General features: G+C 41.3%; 1 protein-coding gene across 2 annotated transcripts in view; it reads left to right on the top strand.

Moving 5' to 3' along the window:
* Window positions 1-23,691, top strand: part of Nell2 (neural EGFL like 2) — a 293,369-nt gene that overhangs the window by 41,113 nt on the left and 228,565 nt on the right. For both annotated transcript variants that reach the window (XM_060388752.1, XM_060388751.1), the window contains exon 4: window positions 16,242-16,392. In XM_060388752.1, the coding sequence (XP_060244735.1) occupies window positions 16,242-16,392 (151 nt within the window). The remainder of the gene's footprint in view (window positions 1-16,241; window positions 16,393-23,691) is intronic.

The raw sequence follows: 23,691 nt of genomic DNA on the forward strand, positions 1-23,691 counted from the left end.
AGCTAGAAAGTAAAAGAAGTGGCATGGAAATTTAGGACGCTCCAACCCTCATGTGTACACTTGCCATTCACAGTAAGGTATCTAAGGAAACTATAATGCACTATCTGTGCATTTTACAACGCCACAAGAAAGAGTTTTGAATGGCTTCCCCATAAAGAAATGCTCATTTTTAATAGATAGACAAGTTTACCCCAATTTGAACACTATAAAAAATTAAACATTTAAATGGGACTTCATAAATATAACCATTTTTAATTATCAGTTAAAATTAAAAAATAATTACTTCCTCACAGCTTAGTTGGATATAGGCTATAAAGGACTGATACCTACATATGTAACCTGAGTAATTCATATTTATGTTATTTACAAGAATCATTAAAAATTTAAATTATATTTAAAAATTAACGAAATGATCAATGTGTGTGCCCAGGTATGGATGCCAGAGAGCAGTTTGTAGGAATTTGTTCTCTTCTTCTACCACATAGGTTTTGGGATCAAATTCATGTTGTCAGGTTTGGTTGCAAGTGCCTTTATCACTTAGCCATCTCTCTGGCCTCATAAATACCATTTTTATACAGTTTCTATACATAAATATTAACTGTTCTTCTCAATATACCCCACAGTATAAATGACCACTGACATGTCAAGGGTTTTCTCTCTGATATAATTTCAAGCACCCTTTTGGTACTTTGAGGAAACACTATCGTAAAAGTTCTGGTATCATGCTTCCTAGGCTGTTATCACTTTTGGAAGTGATAGTTCTATGCTTCATTGTCTAAATACAAAAAAGTACAAGGATTTGAAATGATACCTCTTGGCCATCAGTTTTGAGAGACATCCACAATGCCAGAGAGCCTGTTCTGGTGGCACAGGCCTGTAATACCACACATTCAGGAGGCTAAAGCAGGAGGCTCCCAGGTTTAAGGGCTACAGTGGGTACCTTAATGCTACTCTGCCTCTAAGTAAAAACAGTCAGTGAGGCTGGGGCGACAGCTCAGTAGTACAGCAATTGCTTAGCACGCACCAGGCTTAGATTCCAGTTACAGTACCACACACATGACAGAGTGACAGTGACGGAGGTGGGCTCTGTGGGTTGTAGTTTGTCTCGCTCACAGTGTCAGTGCAGCGTGCAGGGTGCCGCAAGGCATGGAGCAGCACCCCGGGCAGGGTTTGCAGATGCCGTTTGCTCTTTAACCTCATAACTTTAGGATGCTATTTCCCAATGTTGTCTGCTTTTACTTTAAGAAAAGTTGGAAGTATTACAGTAACTGAACAATAAAAGTCTTTAATGCTATACAAAACTAAAGTATTATAGACATTTTTGTTGTTTCATAAGGAACAATAATTACTATTACCTGAAACGGGACAGAGGCACAGGATCTCAGCAAGCAGGAAGCTAAGATGTAATTCTGAGAACTGCAAAACTATTTGGAAATGTAGTCGACAGACTTAAACCAACATTTTTTTTTTAATAAAAGGACCTATATATTTTTCTTCCATGGACTTTGATTTCAGAGGAAGCTCTCTTTATGCTCAGCTGTACTGACCCTTAGATGAAATGATGCCATAGGTTCTCAGCATGCTATCTGGCTCACAGTCAGCCTGCATGAAATCCTGCCTGTCATATGCTCATTTGGCAGCTGTAAGCTCAAGACTAAATTCAGACTCTGGAGTGGACCTGGCAATCGCAGGCAGTTCTTCTCAAAGTGCAGTAATTGTGCCCCCAGGGAACACTTGGCAATTTCTGGAGATGGTTCAGATCGGCATCATTAGGGATGTGGTCCTGTCTGTGGTCAAGAAGCTGATAGCATCCACAATAGGAACCAGAGCCTCCCACACCAGAGGACTACCTGGTCCGAGACATCAGGAGAGCTGAGGCTGAGAACTTCTGACACAGAGTCAAAACCTTATAGAAAACATACATAAACATAAACAAACATAAAACATTAAAACACACATACACATAAAGCAAAGATGCTAGGAACATTTACTCAGCTGCTGTAAAAAGAACTAGATAACTGCCGCCATGGTAGGCATCCAGTTAGTGATGACCCTTGCTATTCATTTAACTACAGTATGTAGAGACCTTACTGGGTACCTGCCATAATCCTAGATGTCATGTGTCCAGTGTGGAAAACCGTGACAGGATTTATGGTATAAGCGAGCTCTACTCCATAGGAATAGCAGCACACATCACCATCAGCCCTGGTACTCGTGAGTCTTCTGTCCTCACCCCTAATTCCTACAAATCTATTGGGAGGATGCCAGGTTGTGACTCTAGCTGTTAGAACTGAATGTCGCCTCGGGCCGGAATGGCTTTCTTCCCAAGGGTGCTTTTTAAAGAGGAAGCATTCGGATGGTCTTAAGTGGGCAGTTTGATTATGTTTTCCCCGAAAGGCTAAGCTGTATTTGGTGAACTGTGTCAGCAGGTCCAGGCTTGGGTATGGCTTCCTATGCCATCCGCTCCCTGTCCTCCAGCTACTTCTGACCAGAGCAGGGAACACAGAGAGGATCTGGTCTCCAGTAACAGAACTGATTGTGACTCACTGAGTTACTGATGTCTGCTTTCCTAAGAAAAGCCCCATGGTGCCACATGCCAACTGAGTCACAGCTACTCCTTATGTTCTATTCTGTTTGCCCAGTTCACGTGACTGAGTTTCTGTTTTAATTTCCTCCTAGCCCCACAGCTCCCTATGTAACATGGTGTCTCTTCTAAGGCTGCTCTCAGACTGTGATCTATTCCTAACCACCTGTCTAGACTCCTCCCACTCTCCCCCTCCATCCTTCCCACATAGCGTATGCTCAGGCAATCTGAAGCACTGTAGGTCCGTCAACATGCCATCTTTCTTCTTTTCTCCATGCGCTGCACACACTGCTTTCTCTGCCTGGACTTCCCAACTGCTCTGTGCCTGAATTCACCCTCACCTCACTGATTATTAGACACTGAACTGCTTCTTCAGTACCCAGCTAACAGCTCAAGGGAACTCATCCTTGTGTCTCATCCTGGCTTCAAAATATTTTTACCTGACTACCAAGGTGCCAAGCACGTCAGAGTTCAGACTACTAGACACATTAAGCTGAACATTCTAGATTCAGATCAGCTGCAGCATGGTATAGTGGACTGATCTTCTGAGGGCCTGAAACTAATGTTGCAGTTAGTAACAGTACAGGCCAAGGTTCTAAAAACTCATCTCCCAATGATGCCTTCAAATACAGCCACATTTATAAATTGTTGGTTGACCACAGCATGAGTTGTGTTTACAGGAAAACATGTGAGTGTACATATTCTATCAGAATGAAAACAAGTTTTCAGTCTGTGTCTAGTCTCAGGAGTGAATGTGAGGTCATATAGATAACAGAGGGATGGCATGGACATAAGGCAGAATAAATCATTGGGCATTAATGCGAGTACTGACATCCGAGCCCATCATTCATACCGTCTGTCTAATTAGCAGTGGGGTCATACTGCCCATTTAGTTTCTCAAATACTAAAGGGAAGTGACTCTGTATTCATAGAAAGTGAACCAAAGAAGAGGTTTTACGACTTGGTCCACGGCTCAGATTTGAAACATTAGGACAGCCTACAATAGCACCTTTAAAACTCCACTCAGATGTTAATGTTTCAAAAGAATTTTAAATCCTAACAGCTCTCCTGGCCGGGACTAATGAGCTAGGTGAGCCTAGTAATTAGTATGGGTTATGTCTCCCAGGACTTCTCTGTAAACCTTTGTGCAGGATAAATTATGTTTGCCTATGAGATTACAGGTATTGCCTGGAGCTGTGTGGTGTGTCCATAGTTGTTAGTCTTGCTTCAGAGGAAAATAAGCAGAAAGGAGAGTGAGTTATTCTTGCATAGTGAAGGTAGGCATTCTGTTTTATCAACTAAACCTTGGAAAGAAAAATTAATTTAAATCCATTCAACAAGTATCTCTTGGATCTTTTCTTCTGTCCTGGGTTATAAACACTGATATTTATCATGGTGGAAGAGAGGTGTAGTATATATTTCTTATCTCAAGAAGATTAAAATCAGTCTTTCTGAGGATGTGAAACTGGCATATGAAGCCACTGGCCATGAAGTATAAAGACATGTCAGAACACAGAACACTGAGCAACAGTGACAATGCAGAGGAAACCATCATACCTGTGACCCTTGAGGAAGGAAGAAAGCTGTCAGGAATATGGGAAAGCAGAAGGTAAAGACCAATTGCAGTATAATTCTAGGATAGTTATAATACCTAGTCATTTTCTGTTTTAAGGAGTATAAAATATAAAAAAGATATTGTCTGTAGACTACTCTGTAGAAACTTGAGCTCTTCCCCAAATTTTAAAACTCAAATAATATAGAGCAAAAAGCACAAAGAAAAAAGGGCAGAAAAGTACTGGTGTGCATTTGCTAAGTGTTTGAACATTCTGGGCAGGTGAGCTTACGACAGTTCCAGCACCAACAGACCAATGGAGAAGAGACAGCTCAGTCCTCACCCTGGGTTCTAAACAGTAGGTCTGGGCATTCAGTTAGGAATCGTTTCCTTTTCTGAAAATTTATAACGTCTCTAACATAATACTCAAAACACACTGACCACTTGAGGGTGTTATTTTTTTTTCCTACTTGCAGACAGTGCAGGTCCTCTTTTTCCTTTCTTCTAGAATCATACTTATATGACAAAGGAGCATATTCCTTTTGTTAATTTTGGCTCTCTATGCAATCTCACCAATTCTTTGGTTCTCTCTTTTTCTCTCTCTCTGTGTATAAAACATGCTTGTAAATTTGGTATGTATCACATGTTGTATTTGTAAGGGTTGTTTAGATTGAGGAGAACTGAGAAAGAATATTTATTAAAAGAGGATTTAGGATTTATTAGATTGCCTTACAATGTAGGTTCATAGTCTATCAATGTCTGTCTCACACCTGAGAGACAGGTGGGGAAACCAGTATTTGCTCAGTCTGTGGGCTGTGTACTTTAGCAGTGAGAATCTGAGAACTGCTAGTCTTCAGTCAATACTGGGAAACCTAAGAATCTGTTTCCAACACCAGTAAAGAAATCATCATCATCATCATCATCATCATCATCATCATCATCAGCAGCAGCAGCAGCAGCAGCAGCAGCAGCAGGAACAGGGTAGATGAGCTCACCAGGGATAGGGAAGGCCGAGCGAGCAGAAAGGCAAAACTTTCCTTCTTTCATGTCCCCCTGTCTGGGCCACTCTCAGAAGGTCCTGTAGTTGCTGAGGCAGAAAGCGTTGAGGAAACCTGCTTGCTTTCCATGAGTTGCTCAGTCTGCTTACTTACATGATTCAGGACCACCAGCACAGGGAGCTCACTGCTTGTAACCCTGATGGGTACTCCCCTATTAGTCATTAGTCAAGAAAATGCCCTTATAGACATGCCCATGGCCAGTCTGATGGAGGCAACTCCTCTGTTGCCTTCTCTCTCTTCTGCTGTCCCTAGCTTTTGCCAAGATAACAAAGCTAATGATTCCAGTGGAGGACTGCCTCAGTTCCTGCCCCAGTTCCTGCTTGAGTCCCTCAATGAAGGTCTCTAATCTGCACGTGCAAGTCACATAAGCCCCTTTCTCACCAACCTGTTTTTTGTTAGTGTTTTATTACAGTAAAGATATGGGAGCTGGGTACTACAGACATCCACAGGCCAACCCAACGTAGACAGCTGCTCATTGGAGCTCTCTTCCCAGGGGATGGTAGGTTGTGTCAAGCTGACAAGTAAAGGTGACCATAACACTCTGCCCCTTGTTAACCTGATATATAAAAACATCACTTGAAAACCATAACCTTCCACCCCTTGTCCCTAAAGACTCATGTTTATTTCATAAATTAACATAGAGTCTGACTCTAAAAGTTTCCAAAGTCTTTAAATGTTTAACCCCATCTTAATGGTGAGCTTGTGTAAGTCACCTAGCTCTAATACTTTCTGACACAGTTAGAATTCTTCTTCCAAAAGGGAAGGACAAGCCTTCCAATGCAAAATCAAACTTAGCAGGAAAAACAACAGATCTTGACAGCATGTAAGTAGATATAGCTCGTGAATCAATATATAATCACGTATTGGTCCATTTCCCCTTTCAAGAAAAATGTGTCTTTCTATCTCCTCCTTCTTCCAAAAGACTCCCTGCACTCTGCCCAAAGTTTGGCTGTAAATCTCTGCATCTGCTTCAATCACCTGCTGAGTGGAGTCTTTTAGAGGATATCTGTGATAGGCTCCTGTCCTGTTCCCTTTCTTTTACCACTTCTGGTGTCTATCCTGTTTTTTCTTCTGAATGACAATTAAACATCATCCCTAGGGTCCTCCTTGCTGTTTAGCATTTTTATGTCTGTAGATTTTGGCATGTTTATACTATATTACATGTCAAATACACACTTATAAGTGAGTATATACCATGTGTGTCTTTCTAATTTTGGGTTACCTCACTCAGGATGATCTTTTCTAGTTCCCACCATTTGCCTGCAAATTGCATGATTTCCTTGTTTTTAATAGCTGAGTAGTATTCCATTGTGTAAATGTACCACAATTTCTGTATCCATTGGTTGTTTATGGACTCTGACTATTTATTACAAATAAAGCTGCTATGAACATAATTAAACAAATATCCTTGTTGTATGATTGAGTATCTTTTGGATATATGCCCAGGAGTGGTATAGATGGGTCTTGAGGTAGCCCTATTCCCAACTTTCTGAGAAAGCACTAGATAAAAACCCAGAGGGGACAAGAACTCCACAGGGACACCAACAAAACCAATAAAAGCTGGGCCCAGGAGGTCCTTCAGATACATCAACCAAGGACCATGCATGGAGAAGAGCTAGAACCCCTGCTCAGATGTAGCATATATGCAGCTCATTCTCCATGTGGGTTCCTTAGTAAGGGGAGCAGAGTCTAGTCTCTGACATGAACTGGGTTGCCTGCTCTTTGATCAGTTCCACCTGACAGGGTAACATAGCCAGCCTTCAGAGGAAGAGGATCCAGACAGTCGTGACGAGACCTGACAGGCTAGGGAAAGATAGTAGGGGAGGAGGGCTTTCCCTATCAGTTGGCTAGCAGAGAGGGATAGGAGGGATAAGAGGAAGGAAGGCTGGAACTGGGAGGAGATGAGGGAGGGGGCTACAACCAGGATTCAAGGAGAATAAATTGTAAATAATAATAATAAAACTAAAGAAAATCATGAAGATGTGTACTTCCCAAAATTGTAGCCAATATAAAGATTGCTCTCCTCCAGCACCCTTCATAGTTGTCCCATAAAGTGGCGCCAGGGCTGCAGATGTCCCCTTTTGGTGCCTTCCTGGTGTGCAGAACCATCAGTAAACCTGGCTTCAGTCTTCTCTTCTCACTCAGCTGATTATAAGGTATTCTCCTTGAGGCCCAATAAATCAGTCACCAACCCCTGCTTTCACTTCTGCTTCCAGATGTTCCTTGGTCCTGGAATCTCCAACTTTCTTGGGTCTCCATTGCAACTAAAGTGTCCCTTTTACAGCTTCAAGCAGTGGCCTCTCACGACCTCTTCAAAGAATCCAACACATTGCTGCCCTCATTGTTTACTTTTTTAAACCTTGGCACATGGTTCCATGATCTTGTAAATTTATACCTGCAAAACCAGTACATTGTGAATAATGATGCTGAAGTCTGATAGCACCTTGCTGTGTAGCCTGGCCCCTCCTGGATCACAGTTGCACGAGATTCTGTGTTTCTTCAAGGCTGACTCTGGGAAAACACTTTCCGAGGTGGTCATATTGGAGCAAGGAGAACTGTCTTAGTTTGGGTTTGATTGCCATGAAGAAACATCATGACCATGGCAACTCTTACAAAGAAAAACATTTAACTGGGGTTGCCTTACAGTTTCATGGGGGAAACATGGTGGCATGCAGACAGACCTGGTACTGGAGAAGCTGAGAGTTCTACATGCAGCTCCACAGGCAGCAGGAAGAGACTGTGAGCCACACAGGCCATAGCTTGAGAATGTGAGTCCTAAAACCCTGCCCCCACAGTGGCACACTTCCTCCAACAAGGACACACCTACTCCAACAAGGCTGTATCTCCTAATCATGCCACTCTCTATGGGCCAAGCATGCCAACACATGAGTCTAAGGGGACATTCTTATTCAAACCACCAGGAGACCTTTAAGTGGGAATCTCAGTTTATGCTTACTCTTATTAAAAACATCAGAATTTTCCTAAGTTATAGCCTCTGGTAAGGAGGATCTTACCCTCACATTGTCTTCTGTATTGTCTCACAGGTTTCTTTAATGGTTCCATAATCTCTTTGATAATTACACCTGCTTTTAAACTGCCTTGTCAGTTCAAATAATTAAATAATCTCTTATAATCACAGTTACCTTTAGGCTGTCTTGTCACTAACTCTAAACTTATACTTTTTTCTTCACTAAATTGTACATTTTTTATATCTATCTGTTCTCCTTTTTGCTTTCTTTCACTGTAGACATGGATGAGGTCAGGAACAGTAATTGTTACAGTTCTGTCTTGTGATTTCTTTCCCTGAAGAAATTTGTCTTTTACTTTAAAATTCATCCATGCTAAAGGACTCAGGACCACAGACAGATCTTTTCTGAATATTATTTGAAGAGTCTTTAGTCAATTACTCAATAGTTTTTCTTCCTTTCTGGAATCTCATGAGCCAGGCCCCCACTGGCCCCATTTCTCTCTGCATTGTGCTCTTCTGACCTTTCCTCAGGCTGACCCATTAGTCTCTGCTCATAGCAGTCTAGATATTTTCTAGGCTGAAGTTTCAAAGTGTTCTGTCAAGCCAGTCTCATAGGAGTCAGAACTACACATTCAGGTTCATCACAGAAGCAACTGTTTCTTCCAGCAATGTCCTGTGCTGGTGACTTATCTCACTGCTGGAATACTATAATCATCAAGAAGCTATGTCAGAGAGGAAGGATTTGGCTCACAGTTTAAGGTGATGCGGCCTGTGGTGTAGCAGGGGCAAGAGGCTGCTGGCTGCACTGCTTCCTCAATCAGGAGGCAGAGAGAGAGAGAGAGAGAGAGAGAGAGAGAGAGAGAGAGAGAGAGAGAGAGAGAGAGAAAGTTGTTGGTGTTTCTCTTTTTGTATTAAGTTGGACCCTAGACTGTGGAGCTGTACACTTAAGATAGCTCTTCCCACCACAGTCCGATTTACAAACCCTCAGACTTAGAGATTCGTCACCTGGGTGAATCTGTTCTTCTCAGGTTGGCAGTCACCCAGGCCTCTCAAGACCACCGATAGAAATGCATTGCCACACAGCATCATCCCATTCCTTTCCTGATGGCCCATCTAGCAATCCTCCAATGAAGCCTCCTACCTTGTGGTTTAGAATTTCTTCCTAAACACAAAACTTAACCAGCAAAAGATACAGAATGCTTCACTTTATAAATGGGAAATTATACCCACTGCTGCTAACGGTCAGCCAGTGATGGGATTGACATTACTGTTGGGAGCCTATTTTTGTAAAAATTTAAAAAGTTAGACAGCAAATATGTGTATAGTCTGCCACGCCTAAAATGTTTTTTTTTTTTGGCCTTATATAGAAAGTTTGCTGATCATCATTTTAAAGAATGATACCCCAGTGAACTGTCTGAGTGAGTCATAGATTTGGGAGATGCATTATTTAGGGAATAGGCTAAGTTCTTCTAGAAAATGCATTGCTTTCATGAGGAAGAACTTTATCTGTAACAGTCCAGAGTCAACAGGCAGTCCATGGCTGATGGCCTTTCCTCCACCTGAGATTGTCCGAAGACCAAGGTGTGGTCGGTATTCTTCTTCAAACACCCCTCTCTGTATTGAGGTTGACTTTTTCCACACCATATCACCAAAGAAAAGGAAGAAGAGTGTAGTCAATCTTCTTTTAGATCATCAAAGAGTATTGTGGACTGTGTTCCCTTTACACACAGTGCATTGGACAGAACTTAAAACACCTGAGCACTTAACTACAAAGGGTGCTAGGGAATAATGCAGTTTCTAAGTAGTAGCCTTGTGCCCACAAAAATAGATGGTTTTGTCCTTAGAAAGAGGAGGAGAGTTGTTTCTGTTGGAAGAAAATTAGGAGTCAGCCACAGTGATACAGACAGCTCATGGTGTTGGAGTAGTACTGATCTTCATTTGCACAATTCTCAACATGAAACTATGTGGCATGCATTTGTTGAGGAAAAGTTTCTCGAATTTTTTGGCAGACAACTGAAGGGGATGCTGAGTCTAGGAATGATTACTTGAGGAAAAATGTGGCTGAAATAGGAACAGTCCAGGCTTGGTGGGTGTTATTATCTTTGAAATGTAAAATATAGGCCCACAAGCTCATTTGTTTGGACACTTGGTTCTCTTGGTTGGCATTATTATGAGAACTTTTGAAGCCTTTGAAATGTGGAGTCTGGTCAGAGGGAGAGTGTCATTTCTACTTCTTGTCTGTCGATTCTTTGTGTTCCACGGAGTTGAAGGTGTAAGGAGTCTCAGCCACATTCTCACTGCCATGGGCTGCCTGCCTGTATGTTTTCCCTGCTGTGATGAAGTATATCATGCAGGCATGTTCCTCCCTTACATTGTTTGTGCCTGGTATTCTGTCACAGAGATAAGAAAAATATTAAAGACTTGTGGGAATAAATCAGCTGGCATCAGAGACTAGATAACTTTAAGCAAGGTGAATGAAGAATTAAGTTTAGCTTGTTTTATACTTTATATAGGGATAATCCCAACATTTAATTATTAATTAATTATTACAATTTATTCACTTTGTATCCCAGCTGTAGCCCACTCCCTCATTTCCTCCCAGTCCCAGCCTCCCTCTCTCTTCTCCTCTTATCCCTCTCCTCTAGTCCACTGATAGGGGAGGCCCCCCTCCCCTTTTATCTGAATAGAACAAAATGACAGCCTACAGACTGGGAAAGGATCTTCACTAACCCTATATCTGACAGAGGGCTAATATCCAGAATATATAAAGAATTCGACAAGTTAAACACCAACAAACCAAGTAATATAATTAAAAAATGGGGTACAGAGCTAAACAGAGAATTCTCAATACTTAAAGAAATGTTCGACGTCCTTAGTGATCAGAGAAATGCAAATCAAAACGACCCTGAGATTTCACCTTATACCCATCAGAACGGCTAAGATAAAAAACTCAACTGACAACACATGCTGGAGAGGCTGTGGAGAAAGGGGAACCCTCCTGCACTGCTGGTGGGGATGTAAACTGGTACAAGCACTTTGGAAATCTATCTGGCGCTTTCTCAGACAATTAGGAATAGCGCTACCTCAGGATCCAGCTATACCACTCCTAGGCATGTATCCAAAAGATGCTCATCTGTACAACAAGGACATTTTCTCAGTCCCAACATTTAAATAGTGAGTTTGGTTTAGGAAATTTCGTAGTGCAGGGAAAACTTTTAGAAGTTATTTTTATGGGGTTGGAGATAAGATGGTAGAGTTGGGTGGTGCACAGCATTGGAGCGAGCAGCCCATTAGTCCCTGTATCTCTCAGGCCGACAGGCCTCATTCTACAGGTGCAGCTTTCTGAGACCTTAGCAGGATTCATCCATTCCAAAGGGACAGCCAAACAAAGGACCTGGCAAGAACCTGACAGAATATTAAAGTCTCAACCAAACAGCTTGGTGCAGGGCAGAGGGCAGGGGCCTCCACTGGAGACTGAGGCAGGAGCTCAGCTCTGCAGACTGTACCAGGGCAGTGGATTCGGCAGATGATTTTCTTCAGGGGATGGGCACATTTCAGAGTTCTTACTGAATCCCCGAGAGGCAACAGTTCTTTCCAAGTCTTCCTTGCCCCCTCCTCCTTTTTTTTTTTTTTTTTTCTTTTTTGCATGATGGTTCCTCTGGCTCAGAAACCCAGGGGAGACAGAAAGGGGGTGGGGAGAACAAGGACAGAAACTGAAGGATTTTCTTCTTCACAGAAGTCTGGAGTGAAGAGCTGTGAACCATGCTTTTCTTGTCATTTGGTCCTTTATCATGTTGTTTGCTTTCTTAAAGTGAAAATAATCACGATAGAAAAATGAAGTTTGATTTAAATAGGGTAGGTAATCATGATAAGTGAGACTTTGATGTCTTGTTACTCTGAAATAATTTGATTATTATAATTAAGGAAGAAATATAGAAGAATAAATTCTCCAAATTGATGTCTTAGGTCAAACTGGCCCATTAAGAAGAAGATGAAATTGTGCCTTTCAGCATTTCACCTCTGCATAATTGGTAGGGCACTGTGTACTCTATCTTTGGCTATTCAGCAAAGATTTTGCTAGAATCTGCTTGTGTAATCCACAGTTACACAATAAATAACCTTCACACTGTATGCATGTGAAGCTATTTTATAGCTCTCTATCCATTACGTCTATTTATTAAGAAGTCTTAATAAAATTTTAAGGATCTACTGTCGAAATCCCACTTGGATCCTATAAAAGTTGTATTTCTTTTTAAAACAATCTTTCTACTAGTGTCAACAAAATTGTTGTCTATGTATAATTGTAGAAAAGTATGACATAGTCCGAAGAAACATAATTTGAGAATTTATAAAACTGAATGGTAAGGCAAACCATAGTTGCTATGATTAAAGCAAATCCAAACAGATAAAAGGAGGGGCCTGCAAGATTTCACAGCAGGTAACGATGCTTGCCATGCCAGTCAGAATTCTCATAGATAGGAAGTTGTCCTGTGACCCCCAAATGCGTGCTCCGGCATGCCCACACTTGCATACACACACACACACACACACACACACACACACACACACACACACACGTGCACATGCTTTTACAGACTCCATAATGAAATAAAACTAACAGTAATTAAAAATTTTAAAACAGAATAAAATGATAATGGTTACATATAAATTTTTAATACTTTATGTTTGAATTCTTCAGGCATTATTTTGAGGACCCCTCATATTCTGACTACACTTCTGTCTTATTTCGTGAATGAAAATTTCAGTTTGTGGGTCAAATGTTTTGTTTAAAGTAAAGCAGACAGCTGCTGGATCTGGACAGCAAATCTGACCCTTGTTTTTGTTTGATTGGCTTCTGACTAATGCTTATGCTTCTGACTCATCATATTAATGTGTGCTTATTACTGTGTGTTTGTGTAGTATATGCTTTGTGGTATTTGTCCAAATTGAAATTAATTTTATAATTAAATTCTGGAAAGATTAAGATCTGGAAAGAACCTTTGAGGTCGTTTTGGGTTCAGTGAGATCAGCGTGTCTTCAGGAGTGTGCCCTTGTTCTCTGGCATTAGCCTAGCAGTGAGGGTCACATGTATGTGGCTGCTTAAGTTGTGGTAGCAGAGGCTTGATCAGCACCACCAACAGCTGTAAACGAGTCCCGGGTACCCAGTAACGTTTAATGCACAATTATTGAAAACTGTTTTTCTAAGAGGCATATTGTTCTTAAATTCACACCACCATCGTTTAGATCAGGATGTGTAGCTGAGGGGACCCATATAGAAATCAGGTTGCAGTTCTGAAAAGCCCAGTTAATTCAGAGATCATGAGAAACTTATTTCTCTGGACAGTGTGCTTTTGTGTAAGTTAAATTGATGAATTGCATATCCTGGAGTCTACGTCACTGTGCCACTGTTGGGGAACAGTGAACCCCCTGGAGTCCGCGTCAGTGTGGTGCTGTGGGGCTCTGTTGTATGAACACAGAAAGCACCTTGTCCTGAGCTGAATCCTGGATCTGCCATTTGAATTATGTTCCTACATGTGACCAGAATTGCTTCCAGTATTTCCAAATGCAATAAAGTCCCAGAAATGAATGGATTTGGGGGTAACTATGATATGACCGGCAAGCATTCTGCATTTTCTCCTCTAATCTTAAGATTACAATGAAGCAGAGACAAGAATCCCACACACTACAGAGTTCTCTGAGGGTTAAATGAGATTATTTTTGTGTAAAGGCTTTGCAAATGCATACAGTGTTAATCAAATTGTTAAATTTGGCTTTTAAAACCATCACCATTATTTTGCCTTTATACTTTACACTATGATTTGTTGAAAGGAGGATAAAAGCGGTGGGCACTGTGATAATAGTCCCAAGCTAGTGTGTTTTTAATCTGAATTTCAGTGATAATCGTGTATAGCTAACATCTAAAAGAGACCAAACTGTTACGTTTGGAAACATCAGTCATCTATTCTGTATCTGAGAGTAGATGGTATTTATAATTGAATTCACACATGGTATTTTTGTTGTCAGGTTATGTGGGGAAATTAATTTAAGTTTTTACACATTGCAGCAAGTTGAGACTCATTAGGTTCATGGTGGCAATTGCTGTGATGCTTTTCTTAATTGGAAAAGAAGAAAATAATGCTCACTAATTTTTGTTATTGAAAGATAGACAAATCCCTTCCTAAGCTTTACTGTCGACACACTGAAAATGCTGGAGAGTTTCTGTATTCTGACACTAAGTTATCTGAAAAAGAAATTGAGACCTTAGGACTTTTAATAGCTACAAGAAAATATTTAGAATAAATTTAACAGGAGAAATGAAAGGTCTGAATACTGAAAACCAAAGAATATTGCTGTAAGGATTGAGGACAATACATTTAAAATAAATGGAAAGATATCCTCTATTTCAGGATTTGAATAATTTCTATAGTGTTAAAATGCCTCTGTCACTCCAAATGACCAAAGAATTCAAGGCAATTCTAATAAAATTCCAATGACTTTTTCAAAGAAGTAGAGGAAACATCCTAAAAAATGCAGATGTACTTACAATTTCTGTGGATTCAGTGTGTTAGCTGTTCCCATACACATTTAACGAGCGAGATTTCTAAAGTAAACTGTAATTTATCTCTGTGTGGAGCAGCAGGTACACATGATTACTGCGAGTCTTTATTCTTGTGGCTATTTGTTCTGGTGGGCAAATGTTCCTAACTGAGGCGTAACTCAGGAAAAGCGTATATAATTAAGCCATGCAACAACTAAATCATATGTGTGTACAGAGTGAAATGATCATCACAATCATACTAACTCCCCCCCCATATAGTTGTCATTTTTTTACACAATGAGAAGTTTTGTGATCTGTTCTCAAAAAGTGTGAAATAGGGTATTATGAACACCCTCTTGTATTCATTAAAGTGCACGCCACAGCCCCACGACGCGGTCATACTATAGAGATTCAATTTTAAAGCTTTACCCATGACTTTCTCATTTCCCGTATTCTCTCAGCAATAACAACTAGTGTACCGAACTCAATGTTGAGTAGAGCCTACATGAATCCTTAAGTAGCATGTCTTCGGGGTTTACCGCTGTTGTTTAAAATGACTGCAGCTTGGTTACACAGGACATACAGTCCCCTCTGAAGGCCACCCTTCCTGTTGAGAACTACTTCCCCTCGTCTGTTTTCGAAAGGAAAAGATGAGAATGATTTGATCACAACACAACTGCACATCTGGCTCCCGTCAGTCCTATGTACACAGTATAAATAAGAGAGCCTCATGCTTATGGTGATCTGGCGCTGGAATGATAGGGCTTATCTGACCACCCAGTTCATTGCTATCTCTGCCCTATTCCTCCCACGTCTTGTCTGTTCTGACTTTGGAGCTCAAGAATAAACCACATGAAAGGGCAGAATAAAGTTTCTCTTTTCCTGGGCAAACTTGTTAGACTGAGCTTTCTCTAAATCCATGGAGGAGGGGGTGGAATTAAGTTCTATGTATTTCTTTCAACAAATATGGTGAGAAGAATTGATCTTCCTGTTTCCTCCACTGCACAGAAGGCTGAGAGTGACTAATTCCACTGATCTTTTCAAGAATCTATTTATAGCGAGCCTTCTGGCTAAAGATACCACTCGCAAGAGAGGCACACAGATTCAAATCCAGTTTTCTCTCGGGAGGTCTCAGAAAATCTCCCTGGCTCTACAGTGGTCAGTCACTTTGGTCCTGTTGTAGGACCCGAATCTTTTTACTGTTGTTCCTGATGTAGCTATGGCAAAAGGCTGGAGAACCTATGTAAAGAGAAAAGTCGGGAACACTCGTTTTCTGAGAGGCTTCTTTGATTTTCCCCTCAAAGATGACAAGTCTTGAAAACAGATTCCTGAAACATATTTATTAATTCATGTGATTTTTGTGGTGCCCTATGCTGTATGCAGGAGAAGCTCTTATTGGGAGACTTTACTGAGTCTAAAATTTGGTATTTATGAATTAAACTTTAATAAAGTTTTCAGGAAGGTGAGGCTTATAAGACATATTTTGTAAAAGCAAACTCTAGCGTCTTTTTAATGTGTGTTTATTGTTTATTTACTCTTAGATTCCCCCAGGAGCATAAAGGCACCTGCTGCTACGGCTGAGCGTCTTCTCCAGAAGCTGAGAAGTAAACACGAGTTCACAGTTCTGGCGACTCTGAAACAGATCCACTTCAATTCAGGGGTCATTCTCTCCATCCATCACTTGGGTCACAGGTAGGCAGAGCTTGTAACCGCTCCTGTGTTTTCTACGTGTGTTGGCATTACTATTCAGAAGAGAAGTAAACAAGCCTGCTAGGAGAAGGCTTGCAGTCCGAGAAGGTCTTCAAGGCACAGGGTTTTACGTGTTATGCAGAACTGCAGGCTGAGTGCCGCCTAAAAGTGGAGGAGCCCATCGCATCTCAGTGTGTTGGGAGCGCACACAGGTCCACTGCTAAGACGCATTTGTCAATTTCTAAACTCCACAAGCGCTGTCTTCCTCAATACTAAACACAAACACAGTTCTTCATTTCCGATCATTACCCACAAAGCACTGTACGTCTGCCTTTGGAAAACTGACTGTAGAGTTTAGCATTTAGCAGTCATATGATTTTAATCATATACAGAGAGCTTACCCTGTAAGCCCCAGTGCTTACAGCTGTGTGGGTCTGAATGCTTATGAGCACTTACCACCTACTGTCACATGAGGAAGGATTGCTAAGGGAGCTGGCAGAAGAGGCCGAGGAGAGCAGAGTTCCACGCATGCGCTTGACGCGTGGAGCTATAGATGTACACATACAGAATAATACCCAAATCCTGAGTCAGAGCTTAGAACAACACAATTACTATCAGCTGTGCTATAATTGAATAACAAGTAGTTGTTATTAATTATTAATAACAACACGAAAACCACAATTCTGGCTGTTCATTCATATTTTGATGCATAGTCCTATTATCTATTATTTACAAATCAGACAAATCACACGGCTATCTATATCTTCAATTGCTTTTCTATAAAGTGGGATAATAGTGACAGCCCCTTTTAGGTGATTGTAAAAAATAAAGTTTATAAACCCAAAGTGCTTTAAATACATAATAGCGTTAATGATCTTGTTCATATTTTGGAAGAAAAAAATTTATTTGGTTCTTTTTATTGAAGATTAGGCAGTCTGAAACTTTTCAAATCTTTTCTAAATACTAAAGATCAAACTTGACAAATGCATGAGACGAACAAAATGCAGCGAGACTTAGAGAGGGAGGCTCTTAAGTACACTAGTTCTTAGGGTTTGGGGGCTCCTAGCATTCCGTTCTTAGCACCAAAGGGTAACTTCACCAGACTTGCTCTTTACTGGGGTCTGGCTTGTGCCAGAGGGGGAGGGTGCCATGCAAACACCCAGCTGCGAATTAATTAAAACCTTGAGGGAAGAATGGGAAAGGGGGAAAGGGGGGGCATATTCACACATTTGCTAGAGCTTTTCCCTTGCCACAGACCTCTCTTCATGTGCCCAAGATGAGGTCCCACCCATGCTCATGGCATCGGGCCTCTGCCCATGTCAGCTGGGCTTTCAGTCAACATGAGTCACACAAAGTAAAGGAAGATGTTCCTAAAAAGACTAGTCTGGTCTGTGGGTAGTCATCTGTCCATGCTAGGAATAGTTCTCCTTGATGAATCACAGAATTTTCTTTCTCTGTGAAGACTTGGGACTCACCCAGCCTTCTTCCAGGTATATCACTTACATGTGATAGTCACGCCCAGTTTTCTTCTTTCTCCCTCTGCCCTGTGCTAACCAGTTCTGACTGTATCTTCCACTTATGCTCTCATGCTGAGTTCTGCATGGTCACTGTTTCCGAGGTCCCTGTATCAATTCAGTAAGTTGTTTGCTTATTCACCTTACATTTGTCTATAATATTGACAAAATTTAGTCAAACAAATACCACATTTGTGATATAGTGTATCTTTGCATATGTAAAATAATTTATTTTTCAGGCATTAATTCTCAGTGGGATGACAACTATGAGAGAATTAAACTTGGTCAGTGTGTGCTACCTGAGTCCATTTACCATCAGTAAAGGATAGACCTGGAGACAGATTGCATATTTCACTGCTTTACCACTCATGGCCCCTCTTTGCAGCTTAGTGTCCTCATCTGTAAATCCATACAAAGTCTTTGAAAATGACAGTGAAAACATCTACAGAAGCTCTGTAATTGCACAAGGTCAACACTTTCATTCTCATCCTATTGACAAACACACATCAGATTTGCTGTTAACTTCAGAAGAGCTTGTGGGAAGAGCCTCGTGCCCAGGCTGTCCCACAGGCTCATGCATGCACATGCCTCGTTTGTTACATGGATGCTGGGGATCCATACCCAGCTTCTCGTGTTTGCGCATGGAGCATTTTTACCTACCAAGCCATCTCCCAGCTGCCATCTTTTTAATTCTCATCATTCTGTCTAGCCTCATTATTACATGGACATGTATTTAACTATGCCCTCTTTTCATAAAAAAAAAAAATAAGGTGGCTTGAGGGTGTAACCATGGAAACAGATAAACAATGTGACCATGCAGATAGGCAGAAGAAGAAGCTCAGCTAAATGGTCAAGGGTATGCTGCCATTGTTGATGCTTAACAACAGACGTTTCTCTGATGACCTTTGCATAGATATCCATAGTGATGGCCCAAGCAAATAAGGTTGGGAGCTTCATGCTGTGTGGTGGCTTCTGGCCACAGTTGACTCCAGAAAATCAAACTACAACATTGCCAGTTACATATGTCAGAGGGAGAAGATCTTTGTAACAGTTTTGGGACTCCAGGGTGCTTGTAATGTGTGGGGCAGTTTTGTGCAACGAAGATTTTCTGTTGAACATGACAGGAAAGCTCCTGACATGCTTCACATTGGTTTTCCCTATAAGTTGGTTTTCTTCTTGTAACTCTGTGTAATTAGTAGAGATGCTAGTGTGAGCCTGCCTCTGTGCCCACTGTGCTCCTCTTCCTCTGCGCTAATTGTAGTGAGCTGTTGCTGTCAGTCATGGGGAAGCAAGGCGAAGGCAGGAAGCGATAGAAACCATGTAGATGCTGGCGCAGAGCTGCGCAGTAGGAGAGTGCATGCCTGTGCAGAGACTGGCCCATTCTTCAGCTGTGCAGCTCTCTTTCACTCTACTTGTCCAGGTGGGCTCAGGTGTTCATGAAGCTATGCCTGTCTATTCCAGTTCCCATCCATGTCTTCTCAAATGAGCTTCCCGGGTGTGCTCTCCCCCTTTTTGGTGTTCTGATGCAGAACACCTCTGATGATCGCTTGAATGCTTCTTGTGTATATATTTACGTTAAATCCACATGAGATACTGAATAACATTTATTGCTATTGACCACAATTGTGGCAAACACTTAAAACATTTTAAAATTTAAATTTAAGTCAAACATCTTTCTATTGGTAGGATATTCCATGGTTCAAAACATTAAAGACCTAAGAGGACATAAAGGAAACAAATTACCATCACTTATGCTCCTGACCAGCCAGTGTCATCCTTGGGGGAAAACAGGTTTTTTTCATTGAAGACATATTATTTATTTATTTATTTGTTCATTTGTTTAATATGTACATATGTGGCATGCACATGCCACAGGACCCGTGCAAGTCTGAGGACAGCTTGTAGGAGTTGGTTCTCTCCTCCTCTGTGAGTTCTGGGTTGTCAAGCTTAGTAGCCAGCACTTTTACCTACTGAGCTCGCCCACTGGCCCCATGGAAGGGACCTTACAGAGAAGAGTCATTTCATCAGCGGTGTGTTGGAGCTGGCACACACACTGGCTGGTAAGAGCTGGAACCTCATGAGCTGGTGGGTATTAATTTGGTAGATTATGATATGGAAATCAATGAAATATAGAAACCTGCAACTGTGATGAAGTAGTGCCTTAAAATACACGATTTTGATAAGCTTTAGCTTTTGATAGTTTTCATATGCTAACATCTGTGCACAAATAGATACTAGAAAGATGACTGTGAAAGGGGAAGAAGAGGGTTGGGGAAGAGGTTAAGCATATTGTGGAGGGTCACAGAAGGCATGTGACTTGAGTGGGGAAGGGTGACTAGTGGGGGGAGAAAGAGGACAGTAGGAGAGGCTTGGGGTGGGATGGGAGATGGTGGAAAAAGAGCAACGAAAACTAAACATGCATGGAACTCCCATAATGAAACCTGCCACAGGGCGTGCTCATTAAACACGCATAACCATTTCAGCAACCTCTACATAGACAGTTGAAGCAGTGCTATTCTCTGGAGCACAGAAAAGCAGTGCCAAACATTCTGCAGCACAGTGCTGCCTGCCACGCTGACACCTGGAAAAAATGCCACAGAGCTTCCCAGTCCTTGTCTTAAACTTGTTTGTGTGAAATTTTACATGACTGGCAACAAGTTTCTGCTAAATAGTAAGGTTTTACTGTCAAGGATTATATATTACTGCATATTAAACATAAAAATTCCATTCTGCATGTCATGTCACACAGAAGCTAAATGAATACTTGATAGATGAAGAAACAAGTGGAAGGTGGAAAGCATGCACATGACTGTAGCTGGGAATCATAAGTACGTCACTGCTCCCATCTGGGTGGATAGCAGAACTGAGGAAATGCTCAGGTGTCTGGAAGCACAGGGTCCAGTCAATCCTGAAGCTTCATCAGCTCTAGCATGAGTGACCCAGTTCACTGCATCAAAACAACTGTAAGACTATTTCTCTGAGACTAGCAACCTCTATTAATAAACTTTTCCTCAACTGGAAGCCTAATCACAATACTGCGTTGGTTTGGACAGAAGAGACTGATGGGCTTGCCTGGGATTCTGGAGAGTCCGGAGGCTCGCTGAGAGCTGGGAAGAGGTAGCAAGTGGAAACCATCAAGAGCATCTCAGAATGGGAAGCAGGTGTAAGTCAATCCTGCTGTGCAAACAGCACCAGGCAACAGTCTAAACATAACTACAAAGTCCTCATCAGCAGTGTGTCAGTGAACTATGAGGAATGGCTCATTTGCCCACCCACCTGACATACTGGCTTTCCATGCTGTTGTCCAAATAGAGGCTGCTATTAAAAATTAAAACACAGGTTTACGTGAGCACCATGTAAGAAGACTATTGGCCCAGGTTTTCCTGAGTTTGCCTAACTATCACCATCCTATAAAGAACCAGCAGATCTGTGCACCTGTCTGAAAGAACCAAGACACTTGGAAGAGTCAAAGCAGTCTGCTCCACACTTCACATTCCTGGGACTGTGTTTCAAAGAGAAAGAAAAGAAACTGGGTGAAGAATTTTAAGATAGCGCTAATGATGTCTTGAGTAACTAGAGAAGAGGAATAGACACAAAAGTAAAGGCTTCTGTAAAGGCAAAACAGATTTGTCAGCGGAAATAAATGATAACTTCTCTGCAATTTTCAAAGGCCTCTGTTTCCTTCTCTTACCTTTTCCAAACCTAGTTTATTTCAGATAAACAGTCCCCCCCCCTTTTTTTTTTTAGTTTTTACATTTATTTATTTATTTATTTATATATATTTTTTTCAATGCAGTTTATTCAGGAACCTTGAACAATCCTCGGACCCTGGGGAAAGCCAGCCCACAGCTTAAATAGCCTCTGGATAGCCAACCCCAGTGTGCCACATGGGCAATGCAGATAGGTCCACATACATGGAAGCAAGCCAGATCCTCAGCCTTAGCCAAATGTGGAATTGTTCGTGACAGAGAGCACTCACCATCGGGAAGGTGGAAGGTGGAAACCAGCTCCATCTTTAAGGCATAGCATTCCGCAGCTCTCTACAGTTCCCCCTTTTTTTGTTTTAGATGCATCAGGCAAGAGTAGAGGTCTGATCTCTGATATTAGAAATAAACAGTCCCCTTTACAGATGTGGAATAATTACCTGGCTATGCTCTCTGTAGTTTACGGTATTCTTTTCCTTTTTGAGATAGTCTTTGGATTTACATCAATTGGCTCCCATGGATTTACTATTAGAATTTTCCTGATATCCAAATGTTATTTATGCTTCTAGCTTTGAATCCTCTGTGAATTGTACACACAGAGAGAACTTTTAGCAATAGCATTGCAGATAAATATAAATATTAAAATGTCTTGTAGTTTGCTGTCATATCCTGGATTAATCAACTTGAGGTAAAATAACTTATTCCTTTAATATTAATTATTATACATTCTGGGAGTGAGGAATGCATTTGTACATGAGGTTGATGAAATGTACTTGTGCTTGTTTGTCATGAAGGAAGCCATTTTTCTTTTGTGACATAAGCATGTAAGAATTAGACTTGACTGCAATATTTGCTTGGCTTAATGGTTTTGAACTAAAAGATGGCTTTGTTTATTGTGGGTGAAATTAACAAGCTGGCATAAAAGCAACTGCGCCCTTCACTCTTTGGTTGCACGTTAATAACATTAACGATAATAGTATCTATAAATTAAAACTTCAAACTCCCAAGTTCTACGTGATTTCAATCCCTTTACTCAACTCTTGTTCACCCTATAATTGTAAGTGTTTCTGTATAATTATTTATCTCCAACAAAATTGCACTTCTAACGTGCACTTTATACCTGCTGTCTCCTGAGGTGGCTGTGATGCATCTGCAGAGCTCCACACTTAGTTCTGTCTCTCTGATGACACCCCGATGCTTCTCAGTGACACGTGTGTCTGCAAACTTACATTGGAAGATACAGAGCATTTGCCATACTTCCTGTCAGCCCCAGGTTTGCTATTAGGTACACTGAGGGGACAGAATTCATGCTTCAGTGTGTAGAGGTAATCTTAGGGGCACAAGTTTCCCCACTGTGTTGAAGAAGCGCAAGATAGGATCACATGACCACTACTAATGTGACTCTTTGGTACACAATCCCTGCTATTCCATCAAGGATCATACTCTGCCTCCCCAGTCAGGGTTGCTTCTAAGGTTCCTTCCTGTTTTGAGCAAGTCCAGTCATTAGGCTCCAGATACATCAGACTCTGGTGAGCCCTGCCTCTTCTTCTCTCTGGTTGCACCTTCACTGCAGATCATGTAGGATGAATGGTATGGCTAATAGCTGGGTAATGTGCAGAGGACCAAGGCCTCCAGTCAGGTTGCTGCTTGGTCTGAGGGTACTTAGTTCTTCTGCTTTACTAAGGACATACAGCTTTATGATTTCCTATATATTTTAAAGTATCTATCTATCTATCTATCTATCTATCTATCTATCTATCTATCTGTCTGTCTGTCTGTCTGTCTGTCTGTCTGTCTGTCTATTTTTCTATCTATCCAGTGTTATGCCTGAGTGCATGCACATCAGAAGAGGGCACTAGATCTCACTATAGATGGTTGTGGGCCATCATGTGATTGCTGGGAATTGAACTCAGGACCTTTGGAAGAAAAGCCAAAGCTGTTCAGAACCCTCTGAGCCAACTCTCTAGCCCCGATATCCTATATTGTTTTAAATGTTTCCAGGAATAAATTCAGAGGTCTGTCTGGTCATCTTTCCCTTGAGTTTATGAGCTTGCTGTGTCTCAGGGCCATATTTTGCGTGAAGC

This window comes from Meriones unguiculatus, chromosome 8 (genome assembly GCF_030254825.1).
Source record: "Meriones unguiculatus strain TT.TT164.6M chromosome 8, Bangor_MerUng_6.1, whole genome shotgun sequence".
Classification (NCBI taxonomy): domain Eukaryota; kingdom Metazoa; phylum Chordata; class Mammalia; order Rodentia; family Muridae; genus Meriones; species Meriones unguiculatus.